The sequence below is a fragment of the Cavia porcellus genome, unplaced genomic scaffold (genome assembly GCF_034190915.1).
Source record: "Cavia porcellus strain 051 isolate PalLab524CR breed Dunkin Hartley unplaced genomic scaffold, mCavPor4.1 scaffold_23, whole genome shotgun sequence".
NCBI lineage: Eukaryota > Metazoa > Chordata > Mammalia > Rodentia > Caviidae > Cavia > Cavia porcellus.
The window spans coordinates 41,446,076-41,466,499 of record NW_026947506.1 but is presented as its reverse complement, the minus strand read 5'-3'; the positions used below and the strand labels follow the sequence as shown (position 1 = coordinate 41,466,499).

General features: G+C 52.3%; 1 protein-coding gene and 1 long non-coding RNA gene across 3 annotated transcripts; one reads left to right on the top strand and one right to left on the bottom strand.

The window, feature by feature from the left end:
• Positions 1-346: 346 nt before the first annotated feature.
• On the bottom strand, positions 347-20,315 carry Orai2 (ORAI calcium release-activated calcium modulator 2). 2 transcript variants are annotated; one of them, XM_013152655.3, is made up of 3 exons: positions 11,738-20,315; positions 7,860-8,094; positions 347-2,946 (listed from the first exon to the last, which is right to left on the bottom strand). In XM_013152655.3, exons 1-3 carry the CDS (start codon positions 11,770-11,772, stop codon positions 2,413-2,415), a joined length of 804 nt encoding a protein of 267 aa, XP_013008109.3. In that variant the 5' UTR covers positions 11,773-20,315; the 3' UTR covers positions 347-2,412. The 2 variants fall into 2 exon arrangements, with proteins under 2 accessions (XP_013008109.3, XP_003470200.2); XM_003470152.5 differs by having other exon boundaries at positions 11,790-12,499.
• LOC106027761 (uncharacterized) lies at positions 8,094-13,404 on the top strand. The gene is made up of 2 exons (XR_010042361.1): positions 8,094-9,531; positions 10,056-13,404. It is a non-coding gene; the product is annotated as an uncharacterized LOC106027761 (long non-coding RNA).
• Positions 20,316-20,424: the final 109 nt, after the last annotated feature.

Sequence of the window (20,424 nt, the reverse complement as noted above, 5' to 3'; positions counted from 1 at the left end):
TAGGGGCAGGGGACTCAGCCAGGCAGCAGAGAAACCTGTGCTTGCCCAGAATTGCACACTGGCCTGGCCTGCAGTTCCACAGAACACATTAGGAACTGTACCTTTGACTGTCAAATTGGTGGCTTCCACAGCTGAGAGTCCACAGAGCTGCTAAGACCTGCTGGGTCCCACAGCCACATCTTAAGGTAGGCACAGCAGTGCATGTCTGTGCTCCCAGCACCGAGGGACACTGAAGGGAGGCTGCAAGCTGAAGTCCTGCTTGGGCAACTTTGTGAGAACCTGTAACAATCAAACAAAGCGGGAGCTGCATGCAAAGGCCACAAGTCCCACCGAGAGCACAGAGAGCTTGAAGAGCTTTACTGCTTTATTCAGTTCAGTCCTGGGCAGCTGTTAGAAACCCACACACAGGACAGGAGTTATGTTTGCCACCTGTGCCATGTCCTGCACGTAAGCTCAATGGCACAGGCAGGTGCCCTCCTCAGGTGAGTCCTGAGCCAAAGCTGATAAAGACTCTGGGCTGCAGAGATGAAATGAGGACGCTGTGCCTCCCACTGCAAAATCAGGTCACACCTCCAGAAGCTGCGTCTCCAGCCTGCATGTGGCCTTCCCATCCCCCAGGCTGTCCCAGTGAATTGTCTGCCCCTCCCAAGGGCAGTTTGCCTTCCAGCTAGTGTGGCCCAAGGTTCCCTATGAGCACTGTGCTTCTGTTCCTGTAGACTAACTGTCCCATGCTCAGAACATGCAAGGCCAGAGCTGGGAGCATGAGATCATCGGGACTCTGTCTGCTACTGCGGCACTGTCACCAGGCACCCGCTACCTGGGGCTGATCCTGTGTGTAATCCCTAGCTCTGTGCTGGCACAGTCTGTGGAAGTGGGCACTGTGGGCAGGAGCACCAGATGGCCTTGGGAAGTGGGTGGCAGGAGTGTGTCCAGTGTGGCTCTCCTCCAAAGGCTCTGCCTGGAGGAAGGGCCCTCTGTTCCCTCCCAGCCACGAGCTGCTCATTTAGAAGGGCCTATCTCGCTCTTGCCAGGACATGAGCAGCTGTCCTGAGTGATAGTGACATTCTTTACCAAAGCATACCTTAAAGGAGACAAGCCTTCGACAAAGCTCCAGGAAAGCAGACACGAGTCAGAAGGCAATGGTCCTACACAAATGTCCTCTAGGGAGGTGCAGGACCTGCCCCAGAACATACAGGGCTCTGGCCCCAGGGCACCGGATGGCAGGGCTCCTGCCAGATGGCACAACTCACAGGGGAGGTTGGCGCTACATCTCCCCATGTGCTAAGGTTTACATCGTCATGGCATGTCCCACTTCCAGAGACCTCAACAAGGCCACCCAAGGTCCCCTGGCACTCAGTCCAGACATCACAGAGACAGTAAGCTGTTAGGTTAAGTGGAGCGCAAAGAACTGACACAACTGTTTGCAGGTGACCTCTGAAAACCCAGGTAAACACGATCTTGGAGTAGCTCGTGGTGTAGCACGTTCCCACACAGCCTCAGGTCTGCCAGATGCCAGGTGCTCAGGGACAGTGCCACAGCCCTGCCGCACAGCTGTGTAAACGGTGTGGGACCCTGCAGTGCTCGAGGTCATGATGAACGTTGGGCCTGGCCAGCAGCAATGCTGAGGGGAAGCTGTCTGCTCTTGGCACTATGGCCCTCAGGCAGCAGGGAGCCGGGCAGGTGTTCTGCCCTGCTGTTCACGCAGCCCAGTGGGGTGGAGGCTTAGGCTCAGAGGAGGTCACCCTGGACTGTGGTCACTTCCCCACCTGGTGGCTTGGTGAGTCAGAGGCTCCACTGGCTGCAGAGGGAGATCTGAGCCTGGTGAGCTTTGGGGCATCCCTCAACTAAGCCTCTTCAGCCTCAGCCAGGCTTCCCTTCCAGGGAACCTCCCACAGGGGTTGACAATTCTGATGCACCCACCTGGCACCCACCACACTCTGAAGCTGACTGTGCCCCGGGTTCCTGCCTTCATCCTGTAGGCCAGGTGACCCAGCTCCCTCTACGGCTGGGAAGAGAGCACCAAACCACACCAGCAGCCTTGCTAATCCCATGGGCTTGCACCTCAGTAGGCAGCCACAAAGCCCAGTTCTGCATGCTGGGTACAAAACCTTGAACTCACAGCCCCAGGTCCACACCACAGAGGCCTGCACTCTCGGATCCCCTTGAACACTGGTGCTGCCTGCAGCCCTTACTGGGACAGTGCCTCTTGGGCTTGCCCCCAACCCAGGAAGTGCCAAGGGCCAAGGAGGTGGCTCTTAGCCACAGAACCCCTGCATCACTGGAGCTCCATGGTCCCAGGGACCAGCGTCCAGCTTATTATGGCACTATGACAGGAGGACACTTTGGCCTTGGAACGTCTGGCAGTGTCTAAGCAGCCTGCTGCACCGTCTGCCTTCCTGGGCCCCCGGTCCCTCACACCACCTGCAGGCTGCGCTCCTGCCCATCCAGCTGCACCTTGAGCTTGTGTAGCTCCTCGATCTCGCGGTTGTGGCGCTCGGTCTTGTGGCGCACCAGCGAGCGGTAGAAGTGGATGGTGAAGACCACGAAGATGAGGCCCACAGGCACCATGATGATGGTGGACACCAGGGCAGCCTGCCACCCCGTGTGGGTGCTGGACTCATGGCCAGGTTGGTGCCTGGCATCTACAGGGAGGAACTTGATCCAGCAGAGCAGTACCACCTCAGCCAGGAAAAGCAGGATGCCGAGCACGGTGGAGAAGCCCCAGGCCAACTCAATGTAGGGATGCATCCGCTCGTGCGGAGACTCGCTGATGGAGTTGAGGTTGTGGATGTTGCTCACGGCCTCCACATTGGGCAGGATGCAGGTGCTGATGAGGAGGGCGAACAGATGCACAGCCACCAGCACTGTGGTGCAGGCGCTAAAGGCGATGAGCAGGGGCCTTGGGTACTGGTACTGCGTCTCCAGCTGCACCTCCACCATGGCCACCTGTGGGGACAGAGGGCAGTGTGAGGCCAGGTGGGCAGAGCTGCACTTCACCAGGGCCATGCGCACCCCAGGGGGAGCGGGAGGGTTGCAGATGCAGGCTGGCCCATGCTTCCAGCTCTCAAGGTCCAGACACAGGCTCCCCAGGTACCCCAGACTCAGGGCTGCACACCTGGAGTGGATACCTCTTCTGGGCCACAAGTGTGTTCCCCAGCTGAGACCCAAAGAGGGGGTGGTGACCAGCTTCGAGTCCAGGGGAGGAGGCCATGGAAAGGAGGCCAGGCTCGGGACAATTTGGGCAGTTGGTCACAAGGGCTGCTGAGTTTGTATAAGCCTTTCAACAGTTCTTTGCTGTTTTGATTTTTTTTCCAGATATGGTCTTGGTTTGTAGCCCAAGCTGGCCTTGAACTTGGCAGCAATCTTCCTGCCTCAGCCTTGAGTAGTGGGGATACAGGGTTTTGCCACCATGCCCAGGTTCAGCAGTTCTTAAAGGTTTTTTCCCCCCTTCTCTCTACACATCCCTATTTCTCTCTCCCTCTCTCACACTCATTACATTTGCCTCCAAAAGCTGACCATTTCCAAAAAATCTACAAGAGGGGCCAGGGATATACCTCAGTGGCATAGCACCTGCCTTGTAAGTGCGAGGCCTTGAGTTTGAGTTCCACAAAAAAACAAAAACAAAAAAAGAAATCTGGGGATGGCGGTACATCCCTACAATCCCAGCAACTGGGAGGCTAAGGCGGGCCAACTGAAAGTTGCAGCCTGCCTGGAGTTACATGGTGAGTTCTGGGCCAGCCTGGACTACTGAAGAAACCCTGTCTCAAAAAATACAAAGTCAGTCCCCGGTACCGCAAAAAAAAAAAAACACAAAAAAACCACACAAAGTAAGAGTTGACAACTTTGTTAGCAGCCACCACAACCTGAGTGAGCCCTCATCCTTCACTTTGCCTTCCCTGGTGATGGAACATTCTGGTAGGGAACATACACCAGTCCTAGTGGGCCAGAGCTGAACAGCAACAGCAGCAATGATGGCCGGGCTTTGGCCGGGCCCCCGAAAGTGGCGACATGACATGGGCTGAAAGATGGCCTTTCCTTAGCACCCCAGTGGCTTGGATAGGCTCTTGTTACCCACAAAGGATATGGCCCAACCAAGATACCACAAACTCAAGGCCTCCAAAATAAGAAACAGCGGTTAGAAGGCAGAGGAGAGAGGGCTCACGAAAACCAGTGCTGTTTCGTCTCCAGAGGAGAAAGGCCAGAAGGACATTTCTCATTGTGTTTATGCAGGGATTTTATGAGGTAACTGGTCTCTGTCTTACGATAAACATGAAGAAATGTGCTTAAGGTCAGGCACCAGCACCCATAGTTGGACAAAGAAGCAGATTCCCAATTCTTTTTTTTTTTTTTTTTTTTCGTCTTTTTGAGACAGGCTCTCCCCATGCAGTCCAGGCTGGCCTTGAGCTCATTTTGTAACCCAGGGTGGTCTTCAACTCCCAATGATGCTCCTGCCTCAGCCTCCCAAGTGCTGGGATTACAGGCGTGTGCCACCACACCTGGCTCAGATTTCCGATTTTAATCAAGGAATACTAACAGAAACCGAAGGCTCCATCTGGGAAACTGCCTATAATCCTTGCTGAGTCAGTGACAGCCTTAGTTACCTGCTTCCCAGCCCCTCGTTGCCTGGATAAGGACCAAGTTTACTGGCAGCGTGTAAACTAATCTAACAGTGCAGGCACATTGATCTGCTCCCCCACCCCCAGGCTCCCCACCGCCCCTGCTGAGTCTGTAGGACACATTTGTCTGTGGCTGCCTCCCCGATAGGGGACTTCTGAAATGCACTCCCTGAAAGTTTAAGGGTACCCTTGCTGCTACCAGAGACAGGGCACAAATGGGGCAGAACTAAATTACTGCTAGAAAACATGACTGCCACAGTCACTAAGGACAGACAGCACTCCTGGGATGCGGGGGCGGGGGAGTGGGGTGGGACAGAACAGGACTGAACGGGACACAGACCAGGGTTTCTATCCCTGCCTCTCAATGTCTGCCGCCCTGAAGGCTGCCGTAAAGTCTCAGGAGGCCTCCTCTTCTCCAGAATTCTCACTGCCCGCTGGATAACTCTATTCCTAAGCCTTGTCTGCAAGTCTCCAGTAAGAGTCCTGAAGCCTTCACCTAAGCTGAGCATTTTGTTGGGATGAAACACAAGGTCTCAGGGGCAGGAGGATTGCCAAGTTCAAGGCTGGCCTAGGCAATTTGATGAGACCCTGTCTCAAAATATAAAATACAATGGGCCAGGGATGTGGCTCAGCGATAAGAGTGCCCCTGACTCAATCCCCAGAAAACAAAACAAGAAACCCAAAAAACAAAAACACAAAGACAATGAAATGTCCCAGTTTGGAAAGCCAAATGTTTGGAAGGCCTGGGTCCAAGAACACAACCACAGACCAGAAATAAATCCCAGAAGGGCCTTACATAGAAAGGAAACCATCTTACCATATTAAGTCCTATAATACTTCTGTTTTTTAAAAGTTAAAAAAAAGTACAAGCCAAAAAAATCTAATGCAATCCCACAATTCTGTGGTATGGAAAACAAGTGCTCGTGTGTGTGTGTGTGTGTGTGTGTGTGTGTGTGTGTGTGTGTGTGTCTGGTACTGGGGACTGAACTCAAGGCTCTTTATAAATATGCTTTTATTTTAAGACAATTCTACTAAATTCCCAAGACTGAGTTCGAATTTGCAGTTCTTTTATCTCCCAACTAGCAGGAATTACAATCATGTACCACTGCGCCCAGCTGACCTCCAATTTTTAATAGTGACATCTAAACTTCTCATACATATTTATTTTCTTTTTTTTCTTTCTCTCTTTTTTTTTTTTTTTTGAGACAGGGTCTCGATACATAGTCCAGGCTGTCCTTAAACTCACTGTGTAGCCCAGGCTGGCCTCAAACTCTCAGTTATCCTCCTGCTTCAGCCTCTCAAGTGGAATTACAGGCACGAGTCACCACACCTGACACACATGTCTTTAAATTAAACTTGAAAGTTTTTTTTTTTTTTTTTCTTGTGATACTGAAGAAAGAACCCAGGTTGGGCTTGAATTTGTCTTACTTTTGCCTCAGCCTCCCAAGGTGCTAGGATTAGAGGCAGGCACTACCATACTCAGCACGAAAGCATTATTTTTTAAATTTTTTGTCAGATCAAACTCATGACCGTGCGCATGCAAGGCAGGCGCTTATGCCGCTGAGCTAAATCCCCAGCCCCGAAAGCATTATTTTTAACACAATAAAAACTATGGGAAGACAATCGCTAGGAGCCAGAGCTGTGTACCACCTGATTATGTACTGTTGTTATTGTACTTATTTGGAACTTGGAATCAAACTCAGGACCCTGTACTTGCCAGAAAAGCACTTACGCCACTGAGCTACATCCTTGGACCTACTTTTTTTTATTTGCAGTACCGGAGATCAAAGCAGGCAGGTGCTTATGCCACTGAGCTAAATCCTTGGGTCCCCCTGGACCTACTTTTACAATAATTATATTTTAAAAATTAAGGGCAAAGACTTCAGTGTAGTAGCCACATCTATAATCCCAGCAATGTGGAAGGCTCAAGCAGGAAGATTATGAGTTTAATCCTGGCCTGAGAAGTTTAGGAAAACCCTGTTTCAAAGTAAAAAAATAAGAAAAGGACAGGAGACAAGCTCAGTGAGAAAGCACTTGCCTAGCAGATGTGCTGGGTTCCATCTCTAGCACTACAAAGAAAAAAAAAAGACGTAACGAAGCCTTTTGTTCACACTACACAACTAAACCCAGATATACCACCCTCTAGGCCGGTGAGCTCTACCCTCCCTGTGCAAAGTCTGGCCTCTCCCGCTCTCTGACCAGGAAGCACGGCTCCAGCCAGCCTGATGACTGCACAAGGCCCAGCGGCCACAGCGGCTCACTCTGCCAGCTTTTTATTTTACTTTGCACTGCCAATTTAACAATGGAGGCTGTGGACTACCAAAGTATGATCGTTTTTATATAAAGAACTACATCTGGAGCTGGCTGTGACGGCGCATTCCTGTAATCCCAGCATTTGGGAGGCTGAGGCAGGAGAATCATTTGCTACAAAGTGAGAGCTCAAGGCCAGCCTGAATTGCATAAGAAGACCCTGTCTCAAAAGGACAGGAAAAAAAAAAAAAAAAAAAAAAAAAAGAACTACATCTGGATGTGCACGCCAATAACCCTAACACTTTGGGAGGCTGAAGCAGGGGGACTGTGAGTTAAGAGCAGTCCGGGTGACTTAGTGAGATCCTGTCTCAAAATTCGTAAAATATAATAAAAGGGCTGGGGATGTCCAGTAAAGAAGGGGGAGAGGGGAGGCCAAGGGGCAGGGAAAGGAAAACATCACTTCCAGAACAGCACCGGGCAGCAAGGGGCTAAGCCCCGACATGCTTCCTCTGGGGGTGTGGGGCCCTGGTCTCTGAGGCTGCCCCCAAAGGACTGGAGCAGGGACTTTGGACTTAACAACAGATGTGGCTTTACCCACACTGGCTCCTGTGCTAGGATGACTCGGAAGGAAAGTGGCAGCCGGGAGCCAGGCCAGAAGCTCTGCAGTGTCACCCCAGACGAGGCCACATTTGGCAACTGTCTGTGTCCCCAACTGGGTTAACCCAATCCATCCCTGAGACCCTGCTGAAGTCTCCAGACTGCTGGGTAGTACCCGGATGGGGCAGATGTGGGTACTTGCCCCAGGAAACCCTGTCCACAGAAGCTCGATCATTTCCCCCAAGCCTCCCTGACTGGCAAATGCCCTATGTCAACACAAGGGCAGGCTACTGAGGACTCTGGGGCTTGGTGCTCCCCGGGGTCCTCCCATTATAGTGAAGCACTCTGGAAGGACAATGCCAGGGGGTGGAGGAAGCATCACTGGGCTGTACTCACCATGGCGAAACCGGAAAGGAGGGCCGACGTCCGGCTGGAGGCCTTCAGTTTGGCCCTGCTCAGGTACAGCTTCCTCCAGGACAGGGCCTGCACTGAGTGGTGGTTGGAGGTGACCAGCTCCAGGTAGCTACGGCGGACCCAGTCCCGGTAATCCATGCCCTTGTGGCCAGGCTCTGGGCGAGCAGTGGAGGGGTCTGCAGGCACGCTGAGCTCGGCGCTCATGGTGGGAGCTGGGCTGGGGTGGGAGAGACAGCTCAGGCACCTTAGGCAGTATGTGGCCCTGCGGAGCCAGATTCCAGCCCGCTTCTCCTTCCCTGGGCCCACAGAACACTGATGCCCAAAGGCGGCGTGGGTGTGGGGCCCTGGTCTCTGAGGCTGCCCCCAAACCATAAAGTGGGAACCACCTGCAGACAGGTGTATGTGTGTGGGGGGGGTCAGGCGTGCATTCCCAGACAGCACTGCAGCCAAACTGTTGTGCTGCAAAGCTGGAATCCACTCCCAGCCCATGCTCAAGGAGCCCAGCTTTGAAGCCTGGCCACAAGGCTGTGAATTCAAACTCTGGCCAAAAGCACACAGCATGTAATCTTTGGACTTGAACTGTCTTCTGGGAACCCAAAGCTGTAACATTCAGAAAAAGCCTGGATGCTGGGCTGTGGTAGCTTTGCAGTAGAGCACAGCCCTAGCATACAGGAGGCCCTGAGTTGCATCCCCAGTGGGCAGAAGGAGGGGAACCTAAACTTACCACACCTAGATTTGACTCTGCCATCTGTCTGTCTGATCTCATGCCCTCACTTTCAGAATGGGAATTTCCCACCTACAGGACACAAAATAATGCAGCCAAAGACTCAAAACTCAAAACGTCCAGGTGCCAATTACAGAACGAACGCTGCTTCCAAGTAACAGCTAGCTTCTGAAATCCAACGTAGTTTTAATTAATTAAAAAATGTTTTGTTTTTTTTTTCTAGAAGTCACCAACAGGGAAAAAAAAGTTTTTGTACTGTGAATTGAGTCCACAGCCTTCACACTGAGGTACATTCTCCAATCTCCAGTTTTTTTTCTTTTTCTCTCTTTTTTTGGTCTTTTTTGAGACAGGATCTTGCTAATGCAGTTCAGGCTGGCCTTGAACTCACTTCGTAGCCTTAAACTTGCAACAATCCTCCTGCCTCAGTCTCCCAAGTATCCAGGCTTTTTTAAATTTGAGAAAAGATCTAAGCTGTTAAATTGCCCCAGCTGGGTTTGAACTTGCAATCCTTCTGCCTCAGCCTCTCAGAATGCTGAAATTACAGAGAGGTGACACCAGGGCCACTCTAATCAATATAGTTCTCTCCTAAAATCAAATATTTGTTTTATGTAATTCAAAGTCAGTTCTACACTGTAACAGGAAAACCTTTAGCAAAATGAAAAACTAAATGCATCAACTGACATGAGTATATTTTAAGGAGCAAAGACCTTTGGAGTCCCTCGTGCTAATCATCCGGCTTGACAACATCAAGGATTAAAGGGCTGATCTCCTGAAATCTGTGAAGTGAACCCCAGATCAGCCCCCTTCAGCCGCACGCCACGAGGGATCAGCTCTAATTAATCTCCAGGATGTGCTTCAAGGGCACAGGCACCTTGCGGCCGCCCTGGCATCACACAGTCACTTCTCTGTTCAGGCCCACCAGGCCCCATGGTAAGTCTGCCAAAGCTATTTGGACCATATGGGGTGTGCAGATCCCATGGAGCGTGGCTGGGGCGGACAGGGGTGTTTACCAAGGTCAGCATCCAAGAAAGTGCCTTCCACTTGATCCATCCATGGCAATGCCGAGCATGGTCCCAAGGGGAAGGCCCTGGAGGCGGGCAAGGGCCTCTTTCCGCCTCAACTTCCTCTGTCTTCCTCCATGAGGTATAGTCACAGCTCTTACTGGGCGGCTGGCAGGATCCCTGGGGAACTGCCCGTGTGCTGTCTACCAGAGGATGCCCATTAGCAGGTCATTTACAGGAATGCCAACTTGGGCGCCCTGTCACATCTCCTCTCTTACATCTGCAGCCAGCAGCACTGCATCCAAGTGCTCCATAGCTAGTATGTCCCTTCCCTTGGGGAAGGAATTCAGAGAAATGTGCTTGCTAACCAATCTGTTGGTTCGCCTCAAATAACTACAAAATGTCATAATCTGGAACTGTACTTTCTCTTTTCCTTTCTCCCATACAAAACAGAACCGAGCCTGTGGATTGTGAAGAGGGGATCTGACCTGCGCTCTCTGAGTCCCACCCCATAGAACCTTACCACATTTGGTTCTGAGCCATGAAAGGTCAAAGAGGCAGATTCTCTGCCTGCAAGGAACTCACTGACAGCAGAAAAGCAAGGGAGTGACCCTCACCTGGCGGGCTACCATACAGGAGAAGACAGGGGGGCAGAGAAGGGCCACTTCCCCCAGCTGGGCACTGCAAAGCGCGCTGCAGGCAGTACCCAGGAGCCAGGTCAGGGGTCTCAGTCATGGGGAGTGAAGACAGGCTGACAAAGAATGCTCCCTCAAAGGCAAGATGCGTCCCAAATGTAGGGTCCCTGATGACCAGCTCCAGGAGCACTGAGGAGGTGACTCCCACCCCAGGGAGTCAGGAAGATGAGAGTACAAGACACTTCCCCGGCTGTCCCTGGCCAAGGGGCATGGAAGCAGCTAGTGGCAGGAACAGTCCAGCACTGCTGGGTCCATCTGGGCTGGGACCACCATGCACCTCAGTGAGAGGCCTGGGAGGACCTGGGGGACTGAAGGGAAAAGGCAAGTGTGGGAGGAAAGCCGGGGTGCCACCAGTGTGGGTAAGCTGGGCTCCAATCTGACAGTAAATACAGATAGGGTGCTTCAGGGTAGGCCTCCAGGAAATAGCTGGGCCACAGATGTCCCTGAGTGGGTGGGGACAGCAGGAAGGGCTGTCTGGCTGGTGCTGGGTCTTAGAACAAGCCTGCCAGGCGTGGTGGTGGTGGTGGAGGCAGCCCTAGGCTGAGTATGTCGGCTCACACTTGTAATGCCAGCACTGGGAAAGCTGAGGCAGGAGGATCACCACAGTTCAAGGCCATACTGGGCTACATAGTGAGTTCAAAGCCAGCTGAGACGATAGCACGACCGTGTCTCAAAACAAAACACAAGGCTGCTGGTCCTGAAGAGACCTCCTCCCAAGGGACCAGCTGGGACAGGACTCAAATCCACCCTCCACCCTCTAGCTAAGGCCCACCGTGTCCGGGCTAGCCTGTGCCTCAGGGATGTTACAGAGAGCCAGCCTGTGCCTCAGGGATATTGCAGAGTCCTGTCCCTGCTCAGGCTGGTGAGTTCCTGTTCAGGCTCAGCAAGGGGTGGGCTGGGGCAAGATGGAGGCCACATCTGTCAGACAGCCCTGGTTCCTGGGGATGCCCTCTCAGCCGTACCTTCTAGGGATTTTTGCTTTTATCTTTGTAAGGAGCAGAGAAAAGAGTCTTGTAGAAAAATGGTGCCCTCTCTCTCAGGATTAGGGAATCTTCCCTGACAGGCTGGTCTGAAACAGATCCAGGAGACAGGCTCTGGAGTGCGCCTGTGGTGACTTCCTCTAAATATCTGGGGCACGGGAAATGTCCGTCACAGACTGGCGTGAGGAGGGGACCTGCAACTGCCACGGGGCCTCCTAGACACGTCCACCTGCATCGCTGCGCCTTCCCGTCAAAAGACCCAGCAAGAGCAGAGCTCCGATCTGGTGGGCACCGCATCGCGCCCAGGAACCCAGGGGCTGGGAGACGCCAGGTGCCGTCCTCTCCTCCATCCACTCTATCGAAACCCGCCCAGGAGGAAGCCCTATCCCCTTCCAGTCAAGTATCCCCGATCCACCCCACCCCAATCAGTGCGGGGATCCCCCCTCCAGCTCTTCCCTACCGGCTTCTCTGCGGCTGAGGGAGGGGTGGACGCATCCGCTTGGAGCACTCACCCGAGCATTCGTTGCCGCGCAGGCTTTGGCTTGGGGCGCGGAGCAGGCGATGGTGCGGCCCTGTGGCCCAGTGGCCCGGCCGGGGCGCAGACCGCGGCCCCCTCCCTCCTTCCGCCCGGTGCGCGGGTCCCCACCTCCGGGCTCGCCTCAGCCCTGCCCCCAGCCGCTGCCAAGGCAACCCGCGCGCCGCCGTCACGTGACAGCTCCTGGGGGTGCTGCGAGCCACGTGACCCGTTGGGCCACGAAGAGCTGGGCTCCTCCCCCCCCTCAGCTCCCCAGATCCCGTTGCTTGTCGGGACCACCCAGGGCGATGCGCCTAAGATATTTGTCTGGCACGCTCTTCTTCCCGGAGCCGGAGCGCGGAAGCAGCGAGGCTGGGATGCAACGGTCCGGGTCGCTGAACCGCGAGCTGGGCTTTCTAACTCTAGGTCAGAGCAGCAAAGACCGGCATGGCCACCCCTGCTGGGCCCCCGGTGGGTGAGTGGGTTGAGTACAGAAGGAGAGCGCCGGGTGCCCGCATCCGTCCTCCGCCTGTGGAGGGTGGGCTGGGAGAGGGGTGGAGGGCAAGGCTCGGCCTGGCCACACCTATTCCCAGGCTCTGGGATCCCGGGACCTAATCCTGCACTTGGAGACGCGTACCTCAGCCGCAACTGCAGACAGCCTCTCACCCTCGCTGGTGAACTCTGCGGCTTACAACTGAGATATTCAAGCAGGAACTTTCTTTCCAGGAAGTGTACATGAATAATTCACCAAGTGACGAATGGGCTCATAGGAACCCATCGCTGCCAGACGGCCCCTCCGAGTCCTCGCTGCGTGCCCTACATAGGATTTTTCCATCTGCCAAAACGGCATTGGACCGTGACACATTTACCAAATAAGTTTATTGACAATGGGAAGGGTATAGATGTTGCAGATGCCAGGTTAACTCTGGGCTTCCAGCTGCTTTACAGAGCCCACTGCTGAGCTGAATGATGTCTTTTAATCCAAGAGGACACTTAAAACCAGACGGAACCATTTGCCCCTCCTGGAGGCAGGTTAGGCCCTAAGTAAGGACAGGCTGAGAGACCCAGGGCGACTACAGCCTCCCACTCCCAAAGATGCCTGGAGAAAAGCAAATTTCAGAAACCAAAATCCGTCGGCCCTGGTTTTCTGGCTTTGAAACCTCAAATTTGTGACAAGTAAACTTGAAAACAGGAAGAAAAGACTTTGTAAACGACAGCCGTTGCATCACAGACGGAAATCTTTCAGCGCTAGAGCTCGGTGCAGTCTCGGGAAGCCTGTCTTTGCTGACCTGCAGCAGGCTTCCAGCACCTTCCAGCACAGTGAGGTCTCCCCCAGCAGTTATCCTCATGGCCAGGTGGAAGCAAGTGCCAGCTGTAATTACCAGTGCATTCGGAACCACTTTCTGAACCAGACGGGATGGCAGGGTGTTTATACCTTATACAGACACACACATGGACATGGACACACGGAGGGAGCCGAGCCCAGTGTGCTGGTGCAGCGCGTAATCCCAGCAACTGGGGAGGCTGATTACAAATTTGAGCACAGCCTCGGGGATTTAGCAGGACTGTCTCAGATAAAAAATTAACAAATAAAAAGGGCTGGGGTACAGTGACCCTGGGTTCTACCCTAGTACTAGGGGAAAAAAAGGTTGAGGGAGGCAAAAACACCATGTTGCAAGATTTAGTAGTCACAGACTGATGTGTGGAGGTCCAGTTCAGGTGCACAGGGAGCTGAGTGGTAATTATACAGTTACCAACCCCTTTGTTTTCTGGCTGGGGTAAGTGGTGTTGACACCTTGCGCCCCTCCTCACCTCGGACCAAGACAGTGGGCTGAACTGCAACCCTGGGGTGACAAGTCAGTTCCTCTCCTAAGGTCTCAGCTATCCTGGCTTTGAAATGACCGGTTCTTTGAGGAGGTTTACACCCAGGGCCAAGCACCTGCTAGATCTGTGCATCCTATTCCCCCGTTCAGTGTGAGCTGTGGTCTCTTTCCCTCCTGTCTTCCACTTAGCACTGAGGATGACTACGGTGTCCCCTCTGTCTAGCCCTTTTTTTTTTTTTTTTTTGTCTTTTTTTGAGACGGAGTCTCACTATACAGTTTAGGCTGGCCTTGTGCTCACTTTGTAGCCCAGGTCTCGAACTCGCAACGATCGTCCCACCTCAGCCTCTCGAGTGCTGGGATTACAGGCATGAGCCACCACCCTCACCCAGCTTGTCTACCCCTTTTCATCACTCACAGCCCTTCTGAAGTCCTAAAGCAACTATGTTACTGAATTAGCTTTCCACTGACATAACAAAGTACTACAAGCTACTTGATAAAGACAAGGTTTATCTGGTTCCAGAGGAAGCAGTCTCAACAGCATGGCCCAGGCTTTGGAGAGGACCCCTGGGCTCACTGGGTCATGGTGGGAGCAGGTGACACCCTTGTGTGGTCTTTCCCTCTCCTTATGAAGCTACTAGGTTTTAATCATGGAGGAGCCACCCTAGTGACCTTAGCTAGCTGCTCCCCAGAGGCCCCACCTCTAATACTGTTAACCCGAGACTTCAGAGATTAAGCTCCAGCATGGAAGGGGGGACCCTAATGTCTATCTTCTGAGCTTCCCACCCACTCCAGCCTTCCTCTTGACCTTGCTGAGACCCATCCTTCTCCCTTCCGGCCACTCTTGTGTCTTCTCTTTAACCTGTCATCACCGGTCCCCACATCACGACAAATTTCTCAACAGAGTTGTCATTGCTTCACCTCCTCAGTCCCCTGCACTGCACGGACATTTGTGTCACTAAAAGCAGAGGCTCTTTCGGCTGTCATCCCTGTCTCTTCCTCTCAGGAAATGCCTTGATGGGGCTGGGGATTTAGCTCAGCGGCATAAGCACCTGCCTTGCAAGCAGGCAGTCGTGAGTTCGATCCCCGGTACCGATGATAAAAAAAAAAAAAAAAAAAAAAAGGAAATGCCTTGGTGACCTGCTTGTTTTCTTGCTGCCGGGGTCTGTCACCTAGATGTTCCTCAGCTCCTGCCGGGTCCTTCCTTCACTACACTCCTCCCTGGCTGGTCTCTTCTGCCCCATGGCTTCGAGAACCACATGCAGCCTGAGGACTCCCAAGTATCACCTTTAGCCTGGATCTCACCTCCTGACCTGGGTGACATTTCTGCAGCAGTTCCAAGGGCCCTTGACTTCACCATGCCCCAGCTGAACTTGTCATTTTACCCTGACACACCTGCTCCACCTTCAGGCCACCTGTCTCAGGGAATGTCACTTCATCCACCCAGGTGGGGTGACTTGATCTGGTATCGTCCTGGACTCCTTCTCTCCCACTGCAGTCCTGGGAATTCTGCCACATTTCTCAACTTTTCCCCATGTGCCTCGATTCAGGCCACTGTCACTACTGCCTGCCCTTCCCGCTTGTCCCCTTCCAGTGTGTTCTCTGTACAAATCCCTGCGCTGCTCTGTTCAGAGCACAGCTCCTGGGAGGTGGGCTTCCTGGGTCCTGCTCAGGACACTTCCTGTGAGCATCAGACACGGGCCCTGGGATCCCTGGGGCGGAGCCCTGCCAGGTGTTCCAGGAGTATCTGCTGCAGACCTTGGAAAGGGCAAAGCCACCCACGGCCCCCCTGCGCTCCCTCCAGGGTAATCTCCAAGAGTGCACTCCTGATGGAAATACTGCTGATGTGTGGTAATTGTAGCTCTCACTTTCATCAAGCAAGCCAAAGAGTAAACATAAATTAACTTCTGAAGGGGAGAAGGGGAAACACATCTGCGAAGGAAAATTTCCACAGTTCTCCTCCCATGCAGCCGTAGGGACTGGATCAAGCCATATTCCTAGGTCCAAGTCAATGCACATCACTTCTCTAACTCAATTTAACAATTTCTTTCCAAGACGTATGTTAATGGTGTGCTCCCATAATCTCAGCACTCTAGGAGGCTGACGCAGGAGTGCAAATTTAAGCACTGCCTGGGCAATTTGGCCTTTTTTTTTTTTTTTTTTTTGGTCTTTTTTGAGATGGTCTTACTATGCAATTCAGGCTGGCCTTGAGCTCATTTTGTAGCCCAGGCTGGTCTCGAACTTGGGAATGATCCTCTTGCCTCAAACTCCCAAGTGATTGCATTACAGGCATGCACCACCACACCTGGCTCCTGTTTGGGCAATTTGGCAGCTCAAAATAAAACAGGGTTGAGGATGTAACTCAGTGCAGAGGCCCTGGGTTCAATCCCCAAAGACTGAAGATGTTCAAAACAGGAAGTAAACTTAAAATAGTAACAGTACTTCATGTGCTCCAAGCCATTTTGCAAGGCGGTGGTGGAGGAGTCTCCCAGGATATCTGCCTAAAATGTGTATTCTGAGCCTAAACTATCAGATCTCTAGGGGCGTCACCCAGGAATCTGGATTTTTAAAGAGGTTCCTTCACAGGTGTATGCCTGGGATGAATCACTTTGGTGACCTCCTGCAAACTAGCTACACGCAGCTATCTGTTCTTCCTGTATAAGCAGTCTGTCAGGTTTAAAGAGTGTCCTTGTTTGGGATTTAGTTCAGTGGAATAAAGGCCTGCTGGATAAGCACAAGGTCATGAGTTCAATCCCTGGCACCAGAAAAAAAAAAAAAAAAAAAAAGTAAAAAAAAGTGCATCCTTGCCTGCTTTCTGTCCTTAGGGTTTGCTCAATTGTGAAATGGATATTTAAATGAGCACCTACTATGTCCCAAACACTGTGTGGCACTAGAATTGCAGCAAAGAACAGGACACAAGGTCCTGGGTTCTCAGGAAGCTGCTGGGACAGTGGGAGGCAGATAGTAAATGAATGATACGTGGTATGGAAGAGAAGGAAAAAGAATGACGGGTGAAGAGGTGCCTCCAAAGAGCTGGTATCTCAGCTGAGGCCAAGTAAGATGCAAAAGCAGGGTTTCTGAGGTAGGTGCGGGGATGCAGATACTCCATCAGGAGTGGGGGTGAGGGTGGCATGGGAGGTGGGAGGGGAAGTGCTAGACATTAGGGCTTTGCAGCTTGTATTTTACCCCAAGTCAGGGAAGCTGCTGGCGACCCCATACTAGCAGTGACAAGATCTGGTTTCTGTGGGAGACAATTTGAGTGACTCCTCATGAATGCAGAACAACTGCTGTGACTTTGATTAATCGAGACTTATTTCCTTATACTGCTATGTAGACCTGACCATGGTATTACTTTCTCTCTTCAACTGGCTTGAAGCATTGCAAATAAGGCTAGCCAGGTACTGGTACTTAATCTCTAAAGCCATCAGACAGTCCGCTGTTTCTTCGCACAGTACACTCTAAAATAATGAGCACAGCAGGATGGTAGCGGGATGACAGAGCCAGTCAGCTCCAGGAACATCAACTGAGTGTGAGCCTGGAGATAGAGGCTACAACTCCCCAGGGCACAAAAATTTACATACCAGAAACTGAAGCAACAGCCTCCAAAAACAATTCAGTTGTTACTTCAATTGAATTATGCAAATTGATCCTTCTCCATATGCTTATCTCTGCATTTTGCAGAGATGCTTTTCTCACTACCTGGCTGACTGGCTCAAGTCACTCACATAGTTCTCGCCATCCTGTCACTCATCCTGAAGCCACCCCCCTTTTCATAAGATAATACATTCTTGGAGAGCCCTAGAATCAGGGCTTTTGTCCTCACATCCTCACGGGAACTGGATTTAGGACCCCTCAGCTGCCCTTAACTTGGAATATGTCTCAGTGTTCTTACTCTTGCCGTGGGTTACACTGAGGTGGTAGATTGGAATTAATTTGCAGGATTCCAATATTGTCTCGATGGGGTTATAAGTATAACTTTTTGGATTCTGAGGAAGACTGGAAAAAGGATTACACCACTTGGATGGCTGTTCTCAATATCTGGGATTACAACAGCTTCCATCTGTGAAGTATCTCCTGACTGCTACATGGAGAACAGGGGTTAACAGAAGAAGAGGTGTCATCCACCAGGCTACGGAAGCTGGTGGTGTAGACTGTGGGGACAGGATGGGCATCTCGAGTGCAAGGTCCAGGCCTTGGTTAAATGGAGGTCTATGGGGAGACTAAGAAAAACAGAAATTGAAGGCGATATAGTCACTAAGGTGGGAAGATCAAGGGGAGGTGCTGGGGTTCAAGTTCCCTTTTCTTATACTATGTTCAAGGTGTCTGTCAGACACCCAGGGGTGGCAGTCAAGCAGCTGATAGGACCTCGGTGTGCGGAGCTCCAGGGTAGACAAACCTCAGACAAACGCAGAAGGTACCAGTGAGGACAGCACTCAAGCTCATCACCCCCACACTTAAGGGCTGAATGGGCCAGGAGGGATACTGGGAATGCTACCCGGGAAAGGCTGCTATGTCACCCAGGGGCTGGCTTGGCAAGGAAGAGCCCAGTGGTGATAGGTGGGGAGAGGATGCTGGAATGGCCTGGGGGCAGGAGGACAAGGAGCTAGGTCTATGGTAACGGGAAATCCCAGGGCTTGTCTATGGGCCATGGGAGAACCATGGAACCGGACCTTGGGGGAACCAGTGAGACCATCCACACTGTACCAGGCTGGAGATGAGGCACCCAGCTGGCTCAGGCCCAAGGCTCTGCTTTCTCCAGCCTGAGACAGTGAGGCCCATGGAAGGGAGAGGTCTGAGGGGAAGAGGACGTACTTCCTTCTGGGAAGCAGCAGGCTGGGGGGGGGCAGGCAGGGGGTACAGTGTGACATCTGTGGGCCCCATCCCACATGGGATGAGCAGCACAGTGGCCAGTTCTCCAGGTGAGACAGTGTAAGCTTCACGGCAAGGGGCTGGGCTCAGTTCCCTGCTTTGGGAAATGCTTCTCTGTGCTTCAGGCTGCTCATGCACGCTCACCCCATCCGCACAAAGCCACACCTCATTATCCACAGAAGCTGTGCTCTGTGAAGCCACCAGACACTACATCAACTCAGCCTGAACCTTGCTCCTCAGGGAAACAGGACTGAGTTCCCGCCTGCCTCTGACCACATTTCTAACAGCTGAGGCTGCACGGCCTTGTCTCGTATTTCTGTTTGAGGGCAACTTACTCACTTCTTACTGCTGATTCATCAACGGCGGACTCACAGCCAAAAGGACTGCAACAGACATCCTCCGCGGCGTGGGCACACGCCGGGCCTTCCTAAGGAATTGTAGAGGCGCTTCAGCACTGTGCTTGGGGGATACACTGACAGTCACCAAAGCGAGGAACGCAGAGAATCTGCCGCCTTGAGGACACTGTGCACTATGAGCTGATACAGGCAAGCCTTGCCTTATTCGACCTCAGGTGAGGCCATGTATCGCTAGGCAACGCAAACCTTCCACACAGCTGTCTGGAAACAGCTGTGAAAGCAAGGGGAGTACGGACTCTGGGGCCACAAATGAATCTAAGTGAACAAATTCACAAATATGGGATCCAGGAATAAAGAAAAATTTGTTTTTCTTAGGACAAGGAGCTTTACAGTGCACTGCACTATATTATTGTACACACGCAGCCACGCTCCAGATGGCCCACACGTTCCTGTCTACTTGAGCCACCAGGGGTATGAGCAGTTTGTACCACTGCTGGTAAAAATAGATCTAATCAGGGGCTGGGGATTTAGCTCAGCGGCATAAGCACCTGCCTCGCAAGCAGGCAGTCGTGAGTTTGATCCCTGGTACCGATAAAAAGGAAAAAGACACACAAAAAAAGATCTAATCATGTTTATCAGTGTTTTTACTAATAATAGTACAAACTGCTTGGAGGGGCAGCCATGCACACACCATCATGAACCTGTGAAAGGAGGGTCTTGAAGCCCACAGCCCTGGTAGAAACCCCAGGGGGCTCCTTCCGGCCAAGCCTCTCCCCAGGACAGCCTATCTGTACGACGGTCTCTAGAGTCATTCTGGCTAGGTTCAGATACCAGCTCTATCACTTACTTGCTGGGAGATGAATGCACAAAAAATGTTCTATCATAGACGGCTCAGCCTGAGATGGGGCGTTACATAGTGCTCAGTACAGGAGTTAGCAATGAGTGGATGGAGGCCTACCTTGTTGGTAAAGCAGAATCCTTACAGGCGCCTTCTCCCCTCCAGGCACTGACTAGGCTGACCTGCTTAGCTTCTGAGCTCAGGTAAGACGGTCTGGCTGCAGAGTTGTGAGGTTTTATGAAGGGAGAACATGTCACTGCACTCCTGTATTCCCTTCCAGGCTGGTCTCCACCCACAAGCCATCAACCAGGGCATCACTTCATGAGTCTCCCCTAATTGTAGCTTTGTGTGTGTGGGTGCACCATAATCTTACCTACTCCCTTCTCAATGATGACATCTGCCTGCTTTTCCCCAGTGCTAGCTACCCTGGAGACTGGGAATTATTATAGCATTAGAAGAATTAATGAGCCCCAGCAATGGCCAGAAACTGCTGCTGCGCGGTTCCCGCCCCACCTCAACAGCTACTTGCCTAGCGCCCGCCATATGTCTGCTTAGTGTCTCTCTCTCCGTGTGGCCAGGGGCAGGGAGGGACTCGCTCCAGTTCTCACTTACCAAGGCAAAGTCAGACCTCAAATCCAGGTCTTTGGGCTCTGAGCTGGGCACCCTCAGTGGCTTCCAAGAAAGAGGAGGCTGACCAGGTCCCAACTGACACACATTTGGGGGCGAGGGAACAGAAGTAAGAAAACAAAA

Coding starts and splice junctions, on each gene's coding strand:
- Orai2 (XM_013152655.3), bottom strand. CDS start 11,772: ATGCGTCCACCCCTCCCTCAGCCGCAGAGAAGCCG. Junction 8,095..11,737: donor CCTCAGCCGCAGAGAAGCCG/GTAGGGAAGAGC, acceptor CTCCCACCCCAG/CCCAGCTCCCACCATGAGCG. Junction 2,947..7,859: donor TCCTTTCCGGTTTCGCCATG/GTGAGTACAGCC, acceptor CTGTCCCCACAG/GTGGCCATGGTGGAGGTGCA.